Here is a 22,105-nt window from a genome sequence, read left to right as displayed (position 1 = left end):
GGAGTGCTGATAATATCAATGATAAAAGTTCAACGTGCAGCTTCTTACTGAAGTTTAAAGAATGATTTATCATTTTGAGATAATATGGAACTGCTCAAGAGTCTGAAAAAAAATTGAAAGCCTACATTGTGATGCGATAGTGATTACTTTCTAGTGTTTTGTAAATGGTGGGACTAGAAAAGTCTAGAGCATGAAAAATATTTTAAAACTTATGAGAAATGAATGTAAAATTATACTGAATTGATTGAAGCTTTCGAAAAATACTGAAGTAACTGAATGGCATAATACTAGATTGTATTGTACAGATTGTACTAGATTGTACATTTTACCTTCCTGTGCAAGCATCACTTAATAGGCAAGACGGTGGAAAAGCGAGTCCTGTGTTCATTTTTGTGTGTGTTTTTTGATGTATGTCGAAGTACAAATAAAAGGTTTCTTAATAAGTTCTTTTTGACACAAGCTGAAGAGAAGTGCTGCACAAGACTGAAGCTACCATTTATTTTTACTCACTAGGTGTGTTTATATGTTTTTACTAACACTGGGCTTTTGGAGTCTGTCAAAAGTGGCATTTTAAAAATGGTACGGAGAAGACTTCTCTTTCTTCCAAGGACTTTAATTTGTGATATTAGTAAATCCTGACAGTCAAACAACAACAATAAACCTCTTAGCTTTTTTCTCTCTCGTAGGGTGATAGCTCCTATGTAAAGGATCGTTGGTGTGTGTTTGATGGATTCATGGTCTTTTGTCTTTGGGTGTCCCTGGTTTTACAGGTACTTATTTCAGTTACCTTTTTCAATGAATAGGTATTTGATTATGGAAAATATATGGCACAGACAAGTAATTATGAGCTGTGGAAGAATGGGTGTATAGGGGTCGAATTATTTTTGATGTTGAATGTTGAATTCAATAGCACCATAATTGCACATTGCAGCATATCTACAGTAGCAGTAGAATTTATCTTTTAGTATTTATCTTGATTAATTTTTATCACTGAGAAGTCATTAACAATCTGAAGCTTGCTACCATAAACTCTGCATAATCAAAAAGGAGAGAGAAGTATCTTCAGAGAGCCATTTGTCCCTTACACATTATGACAGTTGTGCTCATCTCCTTCCATTGAGTTGGGTTGGATGTAATGATGAGTAACATAGGTAACTAAAGGGAGACTGATTCGTATGGCAGATATTTGCAATTTTGTAGGCATATTGACTGGGTAAGTGGAGGGTTTTCATGTAGTATGGGTCACACCAACAAAACCTTTTCCATAATAGAAGATAAATGTAAAAATATAACAAAAAATCTAAAAAATACATTTGGAAACAATGTGATAAGTTTCCATAAAGTAATGAACTCAAACTTGTTGCAAAAAAAAAAAGTATGGCTTGTTAAGGTACAGGTCAAATTGTGTCCCATAAAAAAATTGGTCCTTAAGCCAATTTTTTGAATGAGAATAGATCAAGGACCATGAGATTTGGCCTTTAATAATATAAGGACTGTAAAAGACCCATTGAGATTGCCATTAGACAAAGCTTAGCCATTTCTGAAAAGAATTAAGATATGTTGTCATTTTCTGCTTTATACACAGTGAAGACTTTGGTACATCATGTATATGTGTACGGTCAAGATAGGCTGTTACAGATGATCACCACAGGTTACCCATCCTCTGCATTGTCAGGTTCCCCCTCCATTTTCTTAGTATTTTGAACAAATACTAAATTAAGCAGTAACTCTCAGAGTGGAGACACGGGTAAAGAAAAGACATTTTTACCCAATCATTAAGCTAAATAGTCCTTCTGGAGTGCCTGCCCTGTCAACGTGTTAAGGAAATGTTTCCCTAATCTGTGGCTTGGCTGAAAAATTTGTGTCCTAAGTAGAACCATAGGAGAACATGTGCAGTTTTCTCATGCTCTTGGAATTAAATGGAGAATTAATAAGTGTATTGCAATGTGTAAGGCAATCAGGATGTATCTACTTTTATGTAATATGAAAAGCCTTGGTGGTGTGCCTCATTATCAGATACTGATTTCCATAATGGAAAATGTAAATTATTCACTTTTATAAAGTTGTGGGAAACCTGTGAGGTAGCACTAGCACACATGCATACAGTTTATACGAAGTTGCATGCTGTTCTTGAGTTATTTGAGATAGAAGCATTATGAACGTAGGCAGAGTATATTTTTAGAATTTCATTAGGATAACTTAGAAATGGATTAAAGGATTTATTAATACTTTTCTTTTAAAAAACATGTTTAAAATGAATCATAAAGTGTACCAAGAGATGATTGAAAATTAAAATGAAAATAAAAATCATATATAGTGTTCGTAGTTTTAAAAATTGGGTAAGTACCAAGAGGAACAGGACAGGGTTGTCAAAAAAAAAGCATGCTTCTTTTCTTTGGTAGGTGTTTGAAATTGCTGAAATAGTTGATCAGATGTCACCTTGGGGCATGTTGCGGATTCCAAGACCACTCATTATGATTCGAGCATTCCGGATATATTTTCGTTTTGAGCTGCCAAGAACCAGGATAACAAATATTTTAAAGTAAGTAAGGCTGTTATCTGAAGAACCACAGACTTAGAACACTGAATAAGAAGCTCAGAGAATGACTCTTAATGCTTAATGTGCACCCGAGTTGTAGTTCTGGCAAAAAAAAATCTTGCTCTTTTCTATATTTAAGGAATTATCAGGTTTCTATAAAATTATCAAAAATGACAGGTATTTAAATAAATCTTAAATCATTTTGCTAATAATTGTAGCCAGCAATTTTCAACCAGTTGGAGTAAATTCTCTTCGATTCGTGTGAGCATATAATAATCAAGGTGAACAGCTATGTGTAGTTGTATTGGTGTATGTATACAGACACATACAAGCATACATTCATAAGTATATTCTGTAGAGCATATAATGATAAAAAACACTTAATGGTAATGTGAAAGGGTTTCTTCTATTTATTTGATGTCAACTTCGTCATCTCATCTTGCCTGTGCAATTCATTAGATACTATGATACTATTTTACGAAACCTAGACTTTCTACATTTTATTTACTTATTTTTATTCTGCTCTTTGTAGTTTACAGCTGTTTTAATTACACTAACTAAGTTTAGAAAAAAATGTAGCTTTTTTTTTTTTTTTTAACATGGCTCTGGCACAGAGCAAGAGATCAAGTTTGAGGACAAATTTTCTGTGGGATGAAATACAAATTCTGTGTGTGATCATACTTTCTATTCCGCAGTTTTTCAGAGGTGTCTTCACATTGCCTGTGCACTCAGTGTGCTGTTTCTCTTTTTGCCAGGCGTTCTGGAGAGCAAATCTGGAGTGTTTCAATTTTCCTTCTCTTTTTTCTCCTCCTGTATGGAATCCTGGGGGTGCAGATGTTTGGAACTTTTACATACCACTGCGTGACTGATGACACACAGCGAGGGTAAGTTAGCCTGGGTAGGCATAATATGAGGCTGTTCTTTCAGTGCGTATATGTATTTTTAGTTAGCATCGTGTGTAAAATGGAATTAACAGGCTAAAAATGGTCCACCAAAATCAATTCCCCAGGATAAACTGGGGAAACAAATATGTTACAAATTATGAAAACAAACAAACAAACAACAAAAAACAAACAAACAAACAAAACAAACATGAATTTAAAATGGAACAAAGATGACAAATTATGGTATTGAACAGCAGTCTGATTTAGGGGATGACTGCGTGGGGATGTATGTGGTTAGAGTACAAGTGAGAGAGATCGAGACAGCAGGAGAGCCTTTAGGATGAGCATTGCTGCTTATGGCTGAGTCAAGTCACTGATGTTTCATCAGCTTTTGCTCTATTCTCCTATCTTTTCCCAGAATGTCTGGGAATGGGGCAAGACCTAAGGTAAAGGGCAGAACTTTGCACAGAATCTCACACCCTTGTTGGGATGAGAGGTTACCGGGACCTGATACTCAGATGTAAAGCTAAAGATCCTTTTTACCCAGCCTTTGGAAAGTGCAATTAATATTTTACACTGGTTATCAAATGTACATCATGGTTTTGATTCAGCATGTACTTAAACAAAAGGGTAAGTTAAAACAAAGTATATGTAGCCTCTTGTCATTGGGATGCCTCATAGGACTACACTTAAGTATACTCTTCATCCTGTTGAGTTGACGGCTTGGATGTATGCTTGACCACCGTTGTGTTATTCTATTGCATCTATTTCTTTGTTGCTTCTCCTTCTTTGGATAGGGAAATGTTAGCTCTGGAGTTGAAGCCTTTGCATTAGTCAAAAGTGTATCCTCTTATTTCTGTATTGAATTTGTCAGAAAGTAAAATAAATAGAATAGACATTATAAGAAACTCAAAACACTGCTTAATCTGCTACTGTGCTGAATAAAAAATCAGACTATTACAAAATAGCGTGTTAAAGATTTTTCTGAACTAGGATCTATAAACTATCAAATTCAAAATGAGATAATTAAAAGTGGCAGATATAAAAAAGGTTACAAAATTACTTGTGAACATGCTAGACATTGCATGATGTTTTGTTAAAGAGGTGATTGAATTTTGTATATTTTCTTATGCATTGAGTATTACATTGTGTGGTTGTTTTTCACTTAGGAAATTAGATATTTTATTCTGTCTTTTTCGCATTTTTAAAAGAAAATCTTTATAGCACTTTTTTTTTTTTTTCGTTTCCCATAGACATGGGAAAAAATCTTTGTGAAAAATGTATTTGTAATATCTGTGATTCTGTGATTTACGTATGTAGTTTGGGAAAACAGGAAATAGGATTGATAATACAGGAAATATCATCCATCTTATTGCTTCTATCAGAGAATGTAGCCTTTCACTGAATTCAATTGAAAAAGATGAAATGGGACATTATAGGGTGTGGTTTTGATACAAAATAATGAGTCTGTAATTTTAAGGTTGCCCATAATTTTAGTTTCTTCTGTATGTACTGGGTTGCTCTCTGAATACTGCATTATTGAAAAATAATGGGAAAGTGGTTATGGTTCAATTTTAGGTTGTTGAAAAGATGAATTACAGGAAAAGGTGAAATGGTAAAATATCCAGTACATAAAATAAATAATAATAATAGGAGCCAGTCTAAAATGTGTTAAAAGATGTAAAAGTGAAGTATGCAGAAATAAAGAAATGTGAGACTTGAAGTTGAACATCAAGTCTAGACTTAACTCCTTGTTCTTTCAGTATCATCGTGTATTTATTTTTAGCTCTTTATAAGTTAGGCATCTAAAATAAGTTATATTTTAGATACCTAGGATAGGCATCTTCAGAAAGTAATTAATTCCTTTTGCCTTTTCCAAAACTGACTTTTAACTTTAAATGGCTCCTATGTTTGTGTATGAGGAGTACAGTTACATTGAAAACCACTTTTTCCCTTGATTTACTCTGACAGATGAAGGATGCTCACACAATGAACAATATCTTTTTCTCTTTTCTCCCTGACATGTGGATTCACACCTTACTTGTGACACACCGCTCATTCCTACTCTGAAAACACTTATTTCTTCTTCTTTCTGTAAAATTCATCATTATGCTTTGTGAACGCTTAAACATATGTGATTGTTTTTCATTCTAAGGAATGCCAGGCAGGAACTCTGGGTGGAGTTAGTCTGTCCCCTCTTCACATAAGTCAGGACTGGCCCTAGCAGAACTGCCTGCATAACTTTTTCGTGGACTGGAAAAATAAAAAGAAGTAACAGTTGTACTGCCAAAAGAGGACAAGTTGGAGGCTGGCACTGGTGTCCAGAATGTTCTTAGAAAGGAGGCATCACTCCACCTCTCAACAAAGGAGAGTTTATTAGCTTTGACGCAGTAGAGCACAAAAGCATGAAAATTGCGTAGAAAAATCTGACTTCTGTCTTTGAGGTTCAGTTTCTCAACTTCATAGTAAGGCTTCCCTCAAAATTTGAGTCTGGCTGTCCGTGTCTCTCTACCTCAGGTGGTTCTGTTCCACGCCATGGAGAATGGCCAGTGCTAACTGTACTTGGCATTGAATAACTTCAGAGAGTAAAGCATAGCCCCTAATGAGCCACAGCTGTAAACACTCAGTATTTCTGCAAGCCAGATTTGAGGCTCCCAAGTCAAGCTTTGAAAATGAAAAGCACACAATTAGTGGCTACCTTTGAGAACTTACATTTCATGTAATTTATCTCGTACTAAGCAGAATTGTATGGCAAAGAAAAGCAAGGGTAAAATCTAATTACTGAGGTCAAGACTCATACATTTTAGAAAGCAGCCTTAGTAAGTCTACTGCCTTCTGATTTATACAGGAGACAAGCATCTCCTGCAAATGGCATCTTAAAATCTTGCTATTCCTTCCTATTTGAAAGGACGTGGCAGCCTCATCAGACACTCATTGCCTCTTTGACTGCTGCAAGTTCTTTTATCTTTCCATCCCTCTTGACGCCCACACTCCCTGACCTCCTGTCTCTCCACCTCCTCAGTCAGTTTCTAATGTTAACTCTGACAAACAGAAATACTGGGGTGAGCTAACTGCAGTCTTAAGTTTTTCATTGCATCTGTGAAATCAGCAAAATCTGACTTCCTTCCAAAGGCTGAAAAGTTTTTTTTGTTTGTTCGTTTTATGTTAAGTCCTTTTTTCCCTCATTTGTGTGATCTTCTTTATTTTTCCTGACTTACTTTTCTATATGGGGAACACTGTCACCTTCCTAGGCAATTTTCTAACTCAGCGTTCCCTTTGTGATTATTACTTATCTTCTTTACAGCTCTTCAGTTACAGCTTTTCCTGATGATTTCTCTGACTGGTGTATCTGTTTTCTGCCAAGGAGTGCTATACTGTGTAGACTTCCTTATCACACATCTTCTTTTGGGGCAATCCCAGACCTGAGCACAGCCTGGGAGAAGAACTCACTGAGAGCAGCTCTGCAGAGAAAGAATTTGGGATTCTGGAGGATGAAAGGCTCAACACAAGCCAGCAGTGCATAAGCTGGTGCAGCCCAGCAGGACAACTGCGTCCTGGGCTACACCCCCAGAGGGGTGGCCAGCAGGGAGGGAGGGGATTGTGCCCCTTTGCTCTGCTCTGCTCTGCCCTGGGGAGGCCACACCTGGAGTGCTGCGTCCAGGGCTGGGGGCCCAGCACAAGAAGGATGTGGGGCTGTTAGAGCAGGTCCAGAAGAGGGCTGTGAAACTGATCAGACAGCTGGAGCACCTCTCCTGTGAAGGAAGGCTGAGAGAGCTGGGGATGTTCAGCCTGGAAATAAGAAAGCTCAAGAGTGACTTAATTGAGCCTTTCAGTACTTAAAAGGAGCTTATAAAAAAAGATGGAGGGGGACTTTTTACATCAGCAAATAGTGATAGGACAATGGGGAATAGTTTTAAACTAAAAGAGGGAAGATTTAGATTAGATGTTGGGAGGAAATTCTTTACTGTGAGGGCAGTGAGACACTGGCACAGGTTGCCCAGAGAAGCTGTGGCTGCCCAATCCCTGGAGGTGTTCAAGGTCAGGCTGGATGGGGCTTTGGGCAACCTGGTCTGGTGGGAGGTCAGTCTTCAATCAGCTGATCTCCTACTCTAGTGGCAGGTGTCCCTGCCCATGTCAGGGGGGTTGGAACTGGGTGGTCTTTAAGGTCCTTTCCAACTCAAGCCATTCTATGATTCTGATTGTTTCTTGAAAGACATACAGTATGGTTGTAATGTAATATATAGACAATTATCTAAATAATTTGATATATTATAAGCAGTTTGACAGTCTTTTTGTTATATCTGCAATTAGTTTCAAAGAAGTGAACAAATGTGGGGAAAGTAGGTTGTTTTCCCAAATCTACCCTATTTTATTCTTGGGCACATTCAGTGTACAAAAGGTACTTCCGCAAGAACATGTTAGAGAAATTATTTCAAAACCTTTTCTTTGTCTCTTTTAGAGAGGTTTATAAATCTTCACAGATATACTACTAAGTGTTTTCTTTATTTTTATTACCAAGATATGTTTGACTACACAAAAATACTTTTGTAATGTATGATTAGACTATATTTATTCCACAACAGCGTATTTTCCTTTTTATAGGGGAAAGAAAGCTTTCCCTCAGTGAAAGAAAGGAGGTTAGCATGGCTAAAAAACATAAAGCGTACCTAAATTACCTAATTCTCCAAACTCACTTTTTAAGGTCCTTTATTTATACTACTAGTAGGATATGGGATGAATATTGCTGTAGACCTGTCTGCCTTGTCACCATGGCAGTCAATTTAAAATCCTTCATGCAAGGTTCAAAGTAAGAACTGACCAGGAAAACAGATAAGAAAAATAATTACCAAGTAATAAAAAGATCTAAGAGGTTCTTGGTCATCTTTCCCTCTATTTATCGATAGCCACCCCCTCCCCCAAAATGTCAGAAAACAGCTTCAAAGACACTGGAGCTTAAAGCTTACCACAATATCTAATAGAAGAAATAAAGATGTTTAAAAAGAACAAAAAGGATTTGGGATAATGTCTTACATCAGCATTGGGAAAATAAGTATGAGCAATCGAGTTTTGGAGAAAGGGGAAAAAGCAAAAACCAAACTTGAAAAAATAACAAGACAAGATTTCTTTAACAGGGCATATTAATTTGTTGGTGCCAATTAAACAACCAGCACTACTTTATTATTGTGTTTGGGGTTTATTGAGAATCTTTGTAATGGTGATATGTCTGGTATTTCCTCAGGAAAAAGAAAACTGGAAGAAATCTTGTTTTTTCCAGGCCAGACGTTATTTAGACCCTAACCAAAATCAAGACAAATACAGCATCAGACTAAAACAGAACTAATCCTATTCAGATGGGATCCTATCAAAAGGTGGAAGACAATGTTAAGGTGACGGCCAGTATAGAAACCCAAGAAAAGTGGTCTTCATCCTCATTTTCAAAGGGCGCGTGATTTCTGAACAGGGTGAACAGGGAACTTTTGCTCTGTATTTGGGAGAAAAAGAGAGTTTATGTTCAGTGGAAGAAGGGATGGGCAACTCAGGGAGAGTACAAGGAGGTTGCCAGGAGATGAAGAGGAAAAATCAGGAAGGCCAAAGCTCAGCACAAGCTCAACCTAACCACAATGGTTAAGGATAACAAAAAATGTTTTTATAAATATATTAATGGAAAGAGGAGGGCCAAAGAGAATCTCCATTCTTTACTGGATGCAGTGGGGTTCATGACGACAGAGGATAAAAAAATGGCTGAGGATCTTAACACCTTCTTTGCATCTTTCTTTACTAGCCAGACCGCATATCTTCAGGGTACTCATCCTCCTGACCTGGAAGTCTGGGACAAGGAGCAGATGAAACCCCTCATAGTTCAGGCAGAAACAGTTAAGAGACCTGCTGCTCCACCTGGACTGTCAGAAGTCTATGGGGCCAGATGGGATCCACTCAAGGGTGCTGGCGGAGGTGATTGCCAAGCCACTTTCCATCATAAGTCAGCGGTCATGGTCATCCAGAGAGGTCCCAGATGACTGGAGACTTGCTAATGTTACGCCCATCTACAAGAAGGGTCGTAAGGAGGAGCCAGGGAACTACAGGCCAATCAGCCTGACCTCGGTGCCAGAAAAGGTGCCAGGAACAAGGTGCCAGGAACAGGTTGTCTTGAATGCAATGTACGCGGGACCACCAGAGGATCAGGTCCAGTCAGTGTGGGTTCATGAAAGGCAAATCCTGCCTGACTAACCTCATTTCCTTCTATGACTGGGTGACCTGCCTGGTGGATGAGGGAAAGGCTGTTGACATAGTCTACCTAGACTACAGCAAGGCCTTTGACACAGTCTCCCCCAGTGTTCTCCTGCAGAAGCTGGCAGCCCATGGCTTGGACAGGTACACTCTTTGCTGTTTTAAAAACTGGCTGGACGTCCGGGCCCAGAGAGTGGTGGTGAATGGAGTGAAATCCAGCTGGCGACCAGTCACCAGTGGTGTTCCCAGGGGTCAATGTTGGGGCTCCATTCTCTTTAATATCTTTATTGATGACTTGGATGAGGGAATTGAGTGCACCCTCAATAAGTTTGCAGACAACACCAAGTTGTAGGGAAGTGCTTCTTCTTCTTCCACCTGAGGGCATCACTTAAACGTTAAAGGAGGTGATCACTTAAACATTAAACATGTAAATAAGTCTAATTTGATACCCTTTGTTGAGTGCAGATTCATGCAAGCTAGATAGATTTGTTGTTAACTCTTCATTTCTATTAGCACTAATATTGATAGCCTTCTTTGTTGTGTGAATTCCATTTATTCATGTTGTTTTAATTCCTATGAAATGTCTTACATTAGCATATGTACCTTGCAATTGCTATTTGAATTCAGTTCCCTCATGAATGATTGTAGCAGCCACAAAGATGTGCCATCACAGAATTGTTATGCCATATGGCATTTGATAAAATTTCAGTATAAGCACTGATCCATGCATACTACACATGAAAAAATCCACACTGGAACGTTTGCATTGTCGTTTTTGAGCTCTGCTTTCTCATGACTGAGTGTACATTTCAGCAGTGTCCATAGGAAAGAGTTCTTCTTTTAATGAATTTTCTGTGGCTAACTTTGGTGGCCTTGTTAGTCTGAAGGGTAACGATGAAGTGAATTGAATGAGATTTTCTCTAATTTTGGTAACAAGTGATCAAACCAATGGACTGGCAAAGCTCTTAAGTAGCTGCAATCATTCTGTTCTCATTCACATGGTGACAGTGTTGGGTTTGGATAACGTAAGAGATCTGTCATAAGTACAGAGTCATCTGGTTTTGATGTCAGCACCAGTGTTAGGAACCTAAATGCCTTGAATTCCCTTTCTGGCTTGTGGAGAGAGAGAGGTACTTCTGGAGTATTATGGAACCCACCAGCCTCCAAACCCTCGGAGGTATGTTTCAGTCTCTTCAAAACTCACGTGAAGTGAATAGTAATAGATAACATCAACAGTACAGTTTGTACACCCTTACTTAGGTCATGTATGAAATGAAAAAAGCCACAAGCCCAATCAAATCAGTGTTTAACTAGTAGTATTGCTTTATGTAGTAGGCAGTTTGATTTAGTCGTACCTTATTACTGATTATGGGTGGAAGAGAAAGGGAATAAAATCAGTATTTAAGTTAATTTATGAAATAAACATAAACCATTTATTTTTTCTTGAAAAGTTGACCAAAGAAGCAAAAGAAACTACCAGTTTTGTCTATAAAGATTCAAGCTTTGACACTAGCAGACTGTGTGAAAACTACCAAAAGATAACGAAACCTGAAACTGAACATGGAAATAATCAATAAAAGATCAGACCTGAATGGCAAGATATAAAAATCTATGTATTGTGGGGTAAATATACTGAAAGACAATGTATTAGCAGTGGTGAAATATTACAGTATCTATATTTTAAATTTATAGTCAAAAGGAATGATTGGATCATCTAGTCTGATTTCATTATGTTTCTCCTGGAGGGAGCTTTATAGCTTGCATCTGATTCTAGTGTGTGGCTTGTAGGTAGACATCTATCCTTGGTTAGAGTAGGAACAGAAGAATGCTTTATAAGCAAGGGAACTTTTTAGTTTATATCAGAAACTGTTCCACCGTTAAAAACTATGTTCCTAATTCATCATCTTAATTTGCTTGGTTTCAACTGTTAGCTTTCTATTCATGTTACACCTCTTTATGCTAGATTACACAGAACTGTAATTCCCAGTACTTTCCCTGTGTGAATCCACTTACACAAAATAATTTAGGCACCCTTCAGTATGCTTTTTAATGAACAAGCATTATGTAGCTCTTTAACTCTGTTGCTGCTAAGCATGTTCTTTTCTCTCATTTTCATATTTCTATACTCTTCCCTTTAATTTCAAAAAAAAAAAAAAAGAATATGAACAAAAAAACTGAGCACCATATTGATCATAATTGGTGTGACTGCAATGCAGAGAGATACATTAATTCATTATCGTTCTGATTGTACAGCCTGGGAAACACTGGCTCTTTCTTGCCATGATCATAGAATCATGGAACAGTTTAGGTTGGAAGGCACTTTAAAGATCACACAGTTCCAATGCCCATGCCATGGAACTAGAGTTCCATGCCACTAGAGTAGGAGATCAACTGATTGAGGATTGACCTCCCACCAGACCAGGCTGCCCAAAGCTCCATCCAGCCTGGCCTTGAACACCTCCAGGGATGGGGTATCTGCAGCTTCTCTGGGCAACCTGTGCCAGTGCCTCACCACCCTCACAGTGAAGAATTTCTTCCAAATATCTAATATAAATCTGCCCTCTTTCAGTGTAAAACCATTCCCCCTTGTCTTATCACTACACTCCCTGGCAAAGAGTCCCTCTCCAGCTTTTCTGGAGGCCCCCGTTAGGTACTGCAAGGCCACCATGAGGTCTCCCCAGAGCCTCCTCTTCTCCAGGCTGAACAACCCCGACTCCCTCAGCCTGTCTTCATGGGAGAGGTGCTCCAGCCCTTCAGATTATCTTGTGGCCCTCTGAACTCATTATTAATACTTTCATGTTCTGGGGTTCCCAGATCTGAATGCAGTGCTCCATGTGAGGTCTCTGGAGAGCAGAGTAGAGGGGGAGAATCACCTCCCTTGACTTGCTGGCTACGATTCTTTTGATGCAGCCCAGGATGTGGTTGGCTTTCTGGGCTGGAAGCACATACTGATGGCTCTCATCAACTAGCACCCCCAGGTCTTTCTCCTCAGGGCTGCTCTCAATCCATTCTCCACCCAGCCTGTAATTGTGCTTGGGATTGCCTCAGCCCAGATGCAGGGCCTTGCACTTGTCCTTGTTGAACTTCACGAGGTCCACACAGGCCCACCTCTCAAGCCTGTCCAGGTCCCTCTGGATGGCATCCTTTCCCTCCAGCTTGTCGATCGCACAGTACAGCTTGGTGTCATTGGCACAGTTGCTGAGGGTGCACTCTATCCCACTGTCACCAACAAAGATGTTAAATAGTACCAGTCCCAACACAGACCCCGAGGAACACCAGTTATTACTATCTCCACCTGGTCATTGACTGTGACTCTTTGAGTTTGACCAGCCAGCCAATTTCTTACCCGCTGAGTGGTCCATCCATCAAATCCATATCTCTCCAATTTAGGGACAAGGATACCATGGGGGACAGTGTCAAATGTCCAAATCCAGGTAGATGATGTCAGTTAATCTTCCTCTATCCACCAATGCAGTGGATAAAAAAAAAATATCAATAAAATAATATCAGCAGTGATATATTATTAAAAATTATGAGAGGATGCCCTATTATATCCCCTTCTTTTAAACTCTCACATAGCATCTATATTCTATAATATAGCATTCCTATCCTCTTTTATCCTCTTTATTCTGTAGGCTATAGGACCTAACATTTGCTGTCTGTGATCCTTCCTGTGCAGCTTTGTATTTGTCTGTACTAAATCACATTTTGTTTTCTTGGATTCAGGTAACCAAGTGATCCCAATAATCTCATTGCCTTGTCCTTATCGTAATTTATGTTTTCTGTGCCTGTTCTTGATTTTATACCTATTTCTCCCTCATTGATTATGGTAGATCATGGTGATCATTTCAATAGCAAGTATTTCTTAAGATGTCAGTTAATCAGTTTTCAGCCCCTTTATCCTGTGTTTTATCAATACTATACAATGCCAACTTTTTAATCAGTTGTGTTATTGAATTAATCACTTTAAAAAGTCTAAGCTAGACAGTTTCATTGGGCAAATTTGCAGTCTTATCAAAATCATGCTAGTATGATGAGCATTTTTTTCTGTATATGATGGTGCTTGCCATTAATTACATTCAAGTTCTTTACTCTTTATCAATTAGACTGTGTAACAGCTCATTCTTTCTTTTGTCTCAGTTGATGTCAGGCTAGCCAGTCATGCTGCTTGTCCTTTAATGGCATATTAGCATTCTTCAGGGATTCCCCTGCTATTTCAAGTTTTATTAAAAATTAATAGGGAGATGAGAGATGCCCTCAGTTATTTGGGCCTGTTGATTTGAATATAATTATCCCTAGCAGATGCTATCTAATATTCTCCTCAGTTACTAAATCTTGAGAAGTGAAATCTGTGTTTGCCAAGTTAAAATGTAAAATATGGCATGTTGCCAAATCTGAAGCATTGTGCTTATACTGTCCCTAAAGTCATGAGTCCTTGAAGCATGCACTATTTTATTTTTTAATGTAATAAAAATAATAAATAGATATCAGAGACAATCTGTTACCAGACAGCTTAGAGAGCTTTATGGTTATAATTACAGATATAATTATGAGAAACATTAAATATGGATGATGTTTTCACACTTACAGTTTAAAAGATAAAACAGATTTTGTTCTCTGATTAAAAACAGGAAACTGGTTCTGTAAATATGGTTCATGATGACTTTAGACCTGAGTTTGCCTGAAAGTAAAACGTAACATTAAAAAATTACCCTTGGGAAGGTCATAAAATATCAGAGGGATAGTGCCTAGACATATGTGTAATCCTTAAAGCCAGCAGGGTACTCTCTAAAATTTCTTTATCTTTCACCAGTGATTTTGGATGATACTGTAAGTGGATTATCTAGAACCTGAAATGACTCCAGCAGCAGCGTTGTTCTAAGCTGCAATCTTTTTCTGCAGAAACAGGAAGATCTAGTGAATGAGATTTTCAGTAGAAATCGATTACAGCATGACTCCCTTCTTTTGAAATTAATGGTTATATATGTCTCTGACTTTGGTGATAGACGGGTTAGCTGACAGTGAGTGTACTTTGAAAAGATATGCTCAATAATAATCGTAAACTACTACTATGAATTTTAGAAATATCAATATCACTGATTTATATATTAATATCTACCTTGTTAAGCAGAGGCCATAGTGTGATAAAAACTATGAATGTGGTCAAGAGAAAAATTCATGATAGAAAAAAAATTCTTATAAAATAATGAATAGTTTATAAATATTGTAACATAATATTATTACTCTAACAACTGTGCAGGAGTGCTGATGTTATTGTTTGGTCCTTCCATAAAAAGAGCAGTGGTGTAAGGAAGTAGTCTAGGAACCATCTGTTAATAGCAGTTGTATGTTCAGAGCTCCCACTGGAGGAAATGGAATTGATTGGGTTGGCACAGTAAGAATTCAGGTATGGATTTGTGAAACAAGTTACATTTAAAAGGGCAAACTGAAAGGATGAAAGGAGGCTTTTGGCTTTTGTAGTAGGTACTTAGATCGTTTTCATGGTCACCAAGAAAAATAAATAAATAAATAAATAAATACAAATTAACCCTTTTGTCTTTTATTTTTTTTCACAAGGAGTCAGCTAAAAAGCAAGCACTTATCCTTTTAGGTTTCCTATCTTTCAAATTCCCAGAGTCTCTGAAAACAAAAATAACTTAGAATGTCAAAGAAATATTTTAACTTCCTAGTGATAACAGCAACTGTACATTGGCTTGAGCTGTCTGACCTTTTAACGGGACATATTCTAAGTAGAAAAGTTCATATAAATGTTCTTTCTATGAAGTGTTACTGGTATAATTTGGTCATAGGAACCTTAATCTCAAATTTCCTGATTTTTATAATATTATAGCCGTTAATTATAGGTATACCAAGAGTATTTTTTTTCTATAATTAACCTTCTTTAAGGAAAGTCTCTTGACTAGAAAACTAGGCTCTGTGGTCTAAAACTGGAGGATGATATAAGGGGAAAACAAACCAAGACTGATGAGTTGGTTTATTGACCATAGGAACCATCATTTTTTGACTTTGAAGGGTTTGAGGCAGTTATCCATCTGTAGTCATTCAGGACTGGACCCAGTATTGACCCCTGGGGTACTTCATGCTGAACCCTGGGGTACCCTTTAGCCTGCAGTCTTGAAATGCTTGTTTTTAGTGCGGAGAGAATTGTTCTTGTCTAACACAGAAGATCGTTCAGCTGCAGGTAATTCATATTTAGTTATTGAACTCTTTACCTAATTCACTGTTTGGAGCCATATTTTTATACTTTATCAATATTTTTTTTTTTCTGTAATTTTCTGGGTCTGGAAACTGCATGAGTAAGTTGGTAATTTCAATTAGCTTTCTTGTGATATCTTTAAAAAATAATAGAATACCAGAAAAAAAAAATACTTTTTTTATTATTTTTTTCTTCTTTTTTTTTTTTTCTCAATTTCTGTTGAATAGATGCCATAGAAAAGGGGCACATGTACTGCCTCAAGTTCTTCTTGAGATATGTACACCATATGCAGTACATATGTAGTCAGGAAGTTCTTCAGGCAGTTAAAAGCATATCAGAGAAGCGCTCTCATGTCTTTGGCAACAATCTTGGTATTGATGGATTCTGATCGAGCAATGTGGAGTCAATTATCTCCTGGTGTGTACTTTGCATTCCTGTGCTGAACTAATTTCTCAGCTCACCTATTGGATTGATGCTGTACTCCACACACATTGAATACCATGCAGAGAAGTACTCAGTATATTAGGACGAATTGTTTCTTCACATTGCAAGTGTATGTAATTTTATCTAGGCACCCTATTCAGCAAGGTATTTAAGTACATTGCCTAGCAGAACTTCTCAGGTGCTTGAAGCTAGTTATGTGCTGAATCAGCACGTCAGTCTTTAGTTGATGTCAAGAATGGTCTATGAAGGTGTAAAATATTTTAAATCATGTTGTATTGGAAACGACTGGTGATATTATAGCCAGTTCTAAATTAGCAGTCTAATGCTGTCTACTCCATGTAGACTAATCTATTCTTATTGCTACCCTGAACCACAACATAAACTGCCTAGTGACACTGGTTCTAACAAGCCTATACCTGTATAGGTACAGGTACTATAATCAGAGATTCCTCCTTTTTAGTATAAGTCATACCTGGTGCATGGAAACAGCTTTTCCTCTGCAGATCTGAAAACAAAATACAAAAAGTGACTTGAAAACAATACAAAAGTGACTTTCAGGGTAGTGAGGCACTGGCACAGGCTGCCCAGAGAAGCTGTGGATACCCCATCCCTGGAGGTGTTCAAGGCCAGGCTGGATGGGGCTTTGGGCAACCTGGTCTGCTGGGAGGTGTCCCTGCCCATGGCAGGGGGTTGGAACTGTGTGATCTTTAAGGTCCCTTCCAACCCAAACCATTCTGTGATTCTGTGAACTAGGTTTAAATGAACCCCTTAAAATGAGTGCTTTGCAATGATGGAGCCAGCAATACTTTTAATAATAAGCCCTCACACAGCTAGCTGTTTGAATCTGAGGGATTTTCTAATGCAAACCATAATATAAAATTCATTAGCTACCAGTAGCCTGAGCTCTGCATCTGCCTGAGCCAATGAATTAATTTACATTTCTGATAATATTCATAAAATGTTGTCTTATGATAATCCTATATTATAATGGCTTTTGTATCATAAACCTGAAGTATTTAAAGCATACAAATGGGTATGAATTAACACATCCTAGTATAAAAAACTTAAGGTGCCCAGAAGAAGTTCTGAATCCTTGAGTGATGTATGCTAAACATGTTTACAAAAATGGAAATGGGTACACATGTGCCTGTATATCTATCTGTCTTTCTAGTTAAGCAGATAGCAAAATTTCTGGGGAGTCCTTTATAGCGCTGGCTGGAGGCATTTATGTGTCTGTGTGTCCATCTATGCAGATATGTATGGCTCTCAGGCATCATGAAGAAATAGCTACAGAATGGGTGCAGCCACTGTTCTCTGTATTTGTAATTGCCTAGGAAAAATTGTGTAGGAAGCTTTAGTTTCACACTGACAGGTTTATAGTAATCTATTGCTATCGCATGCAGTGCATAAAGGCAAGAAAAATAAAGTAATTATGACTCCTGTTCACCCAATTTAGCTGTCAAAATGCATCTGTGAGTTAGATTAAAGGAAGAGGACTTTCAGAAGAACAATAAAATGCTAATTATACTAAAAGGCAGGCTATAAATTTCACCTGTTCTGTGGACAAATAAGATTAATTAAAGTGATGAATTTTAAGGCATTGGTCTGGAGCCTCAGGATAACGGGGTGAATACTACAAGATTTTCTCTGTAACTTTCAGTAATTCATTTTAAGTGTTTTTATATCAAAAGTCTGTGCTGTGACTAGAAAGTCAAAATCAGCCTGAACATGAATGGAGAAATGCTACAGACTGTTTTTTTCCTCAGACCGGAACTCTCCCTGATTAGCTTTCCAAGTCTGATTCGAAATTGCTCTGGGACTGAGCCAAAAATCAGGATTTCCATTTGTTGGAAGAGAGAGTACAAGCAGAGAGAAAAATGATGTTGCTTGCTTGTGTGCCTGTTCAGTGCAGTTGGAGCTGTCATATTGCAACCTTACTTCTCTTTGGTTTACCCAGTTGGCTCGTAGCATATGTAATGTGAATCCTCACTTCTGTGCTGTGCTGCTTTGTGGGCCCTAGCAGGAACCTGCTCAGAACGAATTTTCTTTGCTAAGGTGTACCTTATAACTAAACCGCTTCTTGGGAAATGGGATGAGCAGGTTTTGAGTCTCGCTCTTCCATATTTACTGCCATTATCAATGGTGTGCTGTGAATGCCTATGAGGAACCTGAGCTTCTCCTTACAGAAGTTTGGGAGTACTTGTGTATATACTTATGTGTATATGCCACAGGTACAGACCAGGGAGTCACAAATTTGTCTTTCCTCACCTTTTAACTTCACTGTCTGCTTGCACTGGAACTACCTAAAATGCCATTGCAGTGCCGCTTGACAGAGCCTCTTCAATAGCTCACACAATGTGCCAGAGGAGCAGGGAAGACAAGTGATGCTCAGCATCTGGCAACAGTAAAAAATGGGAGGCCTCTCACTGGCTAGCATGCTGTGTTGCAGTGCTGTCTTTTTTTTTTTTCCATGTCTTTCTATTTTTCAGTGTTATATTTACCAGCAAAAATCAGTTTGAACCAGTTTGAATATTTTTTTATTTTTCCACCTGTTTTACCAAACCATTATTGGTGTTGTGAATCCCATCTGTTTCAGTCACAGCAGTACTTACACTAGATGTGTAATGATTTGACTTTTTCTGTGACCATGGCTATATGCGTGCAATATGAAGGATTTAGCTATCTCTGGTAGAACCCTGGCCCAACCAAGGTACAAGAAGCTAACACATTCTTACATGGATGACAAGTCATCCACAATGATCCTGTTAAAAGATGTCAAAGCTAGCTCAGCTAGTGTCTGTGGAACTCAAAATCACAATTTTCCCTAGATTTGAACACATTCTCAAGATTTCCAAAGGTGTCTGAAGCAGTGAGTGTCCAAATTTCATGAAAACGCAGTTGGAACAGCTCTTATGTTAACTTTCGTATGTCTTGAAGACTCTCCATTTCTGTTGAGGTCTTTAAGTATTAGTATGAAACTTTTGTTTACATTTGTACTGTCATTTTATAGGTCTGAAGTCACTTTAGCCCTCTTGCTTTCAAGCATTTAGTATTGCTCTGAGCTGAATTTATGTAACACCGTAATTTTGTATTTTTCACAGAAACGTAACCTGGAATAATTTAGCTATCCCAGACACCCACTGTTCCAGAGAGCTAGAAGAAGGTTACCAGTGCCCACCTGGATTTAAATGCATGGACCTTGAAGATCTGGGACTAAGCAGGCAAGAGCTGGGCTACAGTGGCTTTAATGAGATAGGTCTGTCCTACTGGTAAAATCCATTTCAGTATCCATTTAAAAATGTTTATGAAATGAGTAGAACAGATAGCTCATGTCTGTGCTGAAAAGATATCAAGTGCAATCAGTATTCTGCTCAAGTAGAGCACATGCCAGAAAGAGAAGCTGCGCTATTTGCTTTGGAATGATGAAGTTATCTATTTTTACATTGCTTGGGTTCCCAGGATTTAAATAACTTTAAAACAATGTCTTTATTTAAAAAGAGTCAGCTGTTGATTATCACCAATATGCAAATGCGATGACTAATTACTGTGATTTATTTATGATCCATTTTAGAGTATATAGTTCACCTTATTTGTCTAATTTTAGTAGTAATTCCTATGCAAAAAAGAAAAAAAGAAGGAAAAAAAAAAAAAAAGAAAAAGGAAAAACACACAGAATTACTTGGTACTAAAGTTATCCTCTCAGTCCTAAGGAGGAGGAGGAGAAAGTGAGATCATGTTTGTCTGTGACAACCTGGATCCAAACTGTGTTAAGTCAGAATAGCATTCAGTAAAATGACCGAGAGTCAGGCAGATAGATATTGTACTACCGGTGCAATTTTTCTCCTGTGAGAAACACCTCAGAATGACCAGCACAATGCACTCTGCTAGTTGGCATGCGTCGTGCCATCCCCACAGGCAACACAGAGCAGTAATTCAAGAAAGGTGGCAACAGTACAGGCATCTGTGGCAGGATTCATATCCGAATGGAAAATGTGCAGGTTACCCTATCAGAAAATTGTGGTTATCTCACATTTATTTAACAGACAAAGGTCCAACAGGAGCCTGCAGCTGAACATTTTCATGAGTACAGGTAGGGAGTTCCTTTCAAATGAAAAAGCATGCCTACAGGCCATATTCTTTCTGATGCCTCTCTCTGACTGATAAGCTTATACTTCATTTTTCCTGGCTTGAGCTCTAGACAGTAGACTGTTATCGTGGCCTCAGATGAACTTGAAGGTAATAAAAAGGTTTACTGATGGAATGACTAAAATCCAAAAGGATTTTTTTGAGAACTGAAAGCCCTTGCAGCTGAAATTACTTCAGTTGTTTCCCAGGCCACGTAATGTACTCAACGAGCCAGTGACTTAAAAGTAGTCTCCTATTATGACAGGTACTCTGTGATACCAAAGAATTTCTGAAGAGAAACTGCCATTTATGTTCTCTTCTTTTTTCTCCCGTTCTGAGGAGAAAAAAAATAAAAAATGATTTCAACAAAGTTGTATTTCGTTTCTTCCAGAAACCACGAGTGTAACAGTTGTACCAGTACTGCTAGCTGAATAGCAGTACCTGTAGTATGAAACCTTTTATATGAAATTTTATACCTTTTATATGAAATTTTTTTTCAGTAGATCTCAAAGGACAACCTTGTCTGGTATGTCAGACAACCGTCAGGTTCTTAAGTCATAGTGCCATGCCAGGGTAAATATGAGCTGAGTTCACACTAGAAGCTAAAAACATCCATGTGCAAGTTCTCTAGTTCTGGTATATCACCAGAAGAATTATGCCTTAGATAGATTGAAATCACTCTTCTTATTTTATCAGTTGTGGCATTGAAAGCTGTTATTCTAGCTGCCTACCTGGTCACTAGGGAAAATAGTTTCAACACCTTAGATAAGCTTAGTTATATGGATGATTTGAACAAGGCTGAGTGCTTAATAAACATTTTTAATGATGGCAAGGCATCCAAAGGAAACCAAAGGTTGGCAACGACAGGTGAAATAATTTGTCCAACAGTGCCTTGATTGATAAAACAGGTTTAAAAAGTGGCTGAAACTCCATTCTCCTGAGGCATAGTCCTGTGCTTTATTGATAGTCATTTTGACTGCTGTGTTTGAAAGCCCAAAGGTTGCTAATAGATGTAGGAAAATTGTCATTAATACACTGTTTTTGTCTAGATGTTGCTAATCAGGAGATAAGCGCCTCTCAACACAGTAGTCAGAAATTGACAATTGAAAGCTGATTGCTAAACTTTAAAATACTGGGTAATTTACAGCAGCTTTGCCACAAAAATAAGCCTCCTTAAATTAGGAATGTTAAAAACATGTTAATAACCAGCAAGTTTATCAATATTTTATAAATCTCCATTTTGTGATGTACCTTTATATGTAGTTAACAGGTAAGTAATGAAGTAGATCTTTCCTGTGTAATTACAGTATTTTATTGTGTACATTCATTGATGTTTTATTTCTGCATATTATTATATGCAGCCTGTCCTGTTGGTTCCTGAAATATATCATTACAAAAATCACAAGAGCATAGCAGTTTGGCAGCTACTGTATAATTAGTGCCACTTAATTTGCAGTATATAAGTACAAGTTATGAATATTTGATCATTTCTCTTCTTTAAACAGAAAGGGAAAGCTTTTTTACAATTTTATTATGGGGTGAAAACCACACTGTCCTAATTAGATATAAGTTAATTTAAGAGTTTTTTATACTGTAAGGATATGCCAAGTAAGTAACAATATATTTGGAAAATCCCTGAATTTTGGCCATACCCTGTTCCCACTTTTA

At 37.8% G+C, this 22,105-nt stretch overlaps 1 protein-coding gene across 2 annotated transcripts in view; it reads left to right on the top strand.

The window, feature by feature from the left end:
- The window catches only part of NALCN (sodium leak channel, non-selective), a 229,320-nt gene that overhangs the window by 31,060 nt on the left and 176,155 nt on the right, over positions 1-22,105 (top strand). For both annotated transcript variants that reach the window (XM_068677799.1, XM_068677790.1), the window contains exons 4-7: positions 687-770; positions 2,403-2,542; positions 3,295-3,423; positions 19,414-19,568. In XM_068677799.1, the coding sequence (XP_068533900.1) occupies positions 687-770; positions 2,403-2,542; positions 3,295-3,423; positions 19,414-19,568 (508 nt within the window). The remainder of the gene's footprint in view (positions 1-686; positions 771-2,402; positions 2,543-3,294; positions 3,424-19,413; positions 19,569-22,105) is intronic.

This window comes from Anas acuta, chromosome 1 (assembly GCF_963932015.1).
Source record: "Anas acuta chromosome 1, bAnaAcu1.1, whole genome shotgun sequence".
Classification (NCBI taxonomy): domain Eukaryota; kingdom Metazoa; phylum Chordata; class Aves; order Anseriformes; family Anatidae; genus Anas; species Anas acuta.
Note: the sequence above shows the minus strand (reverse complement) of the source record. Positions and strands in the feature narration are given on the sequence as shown.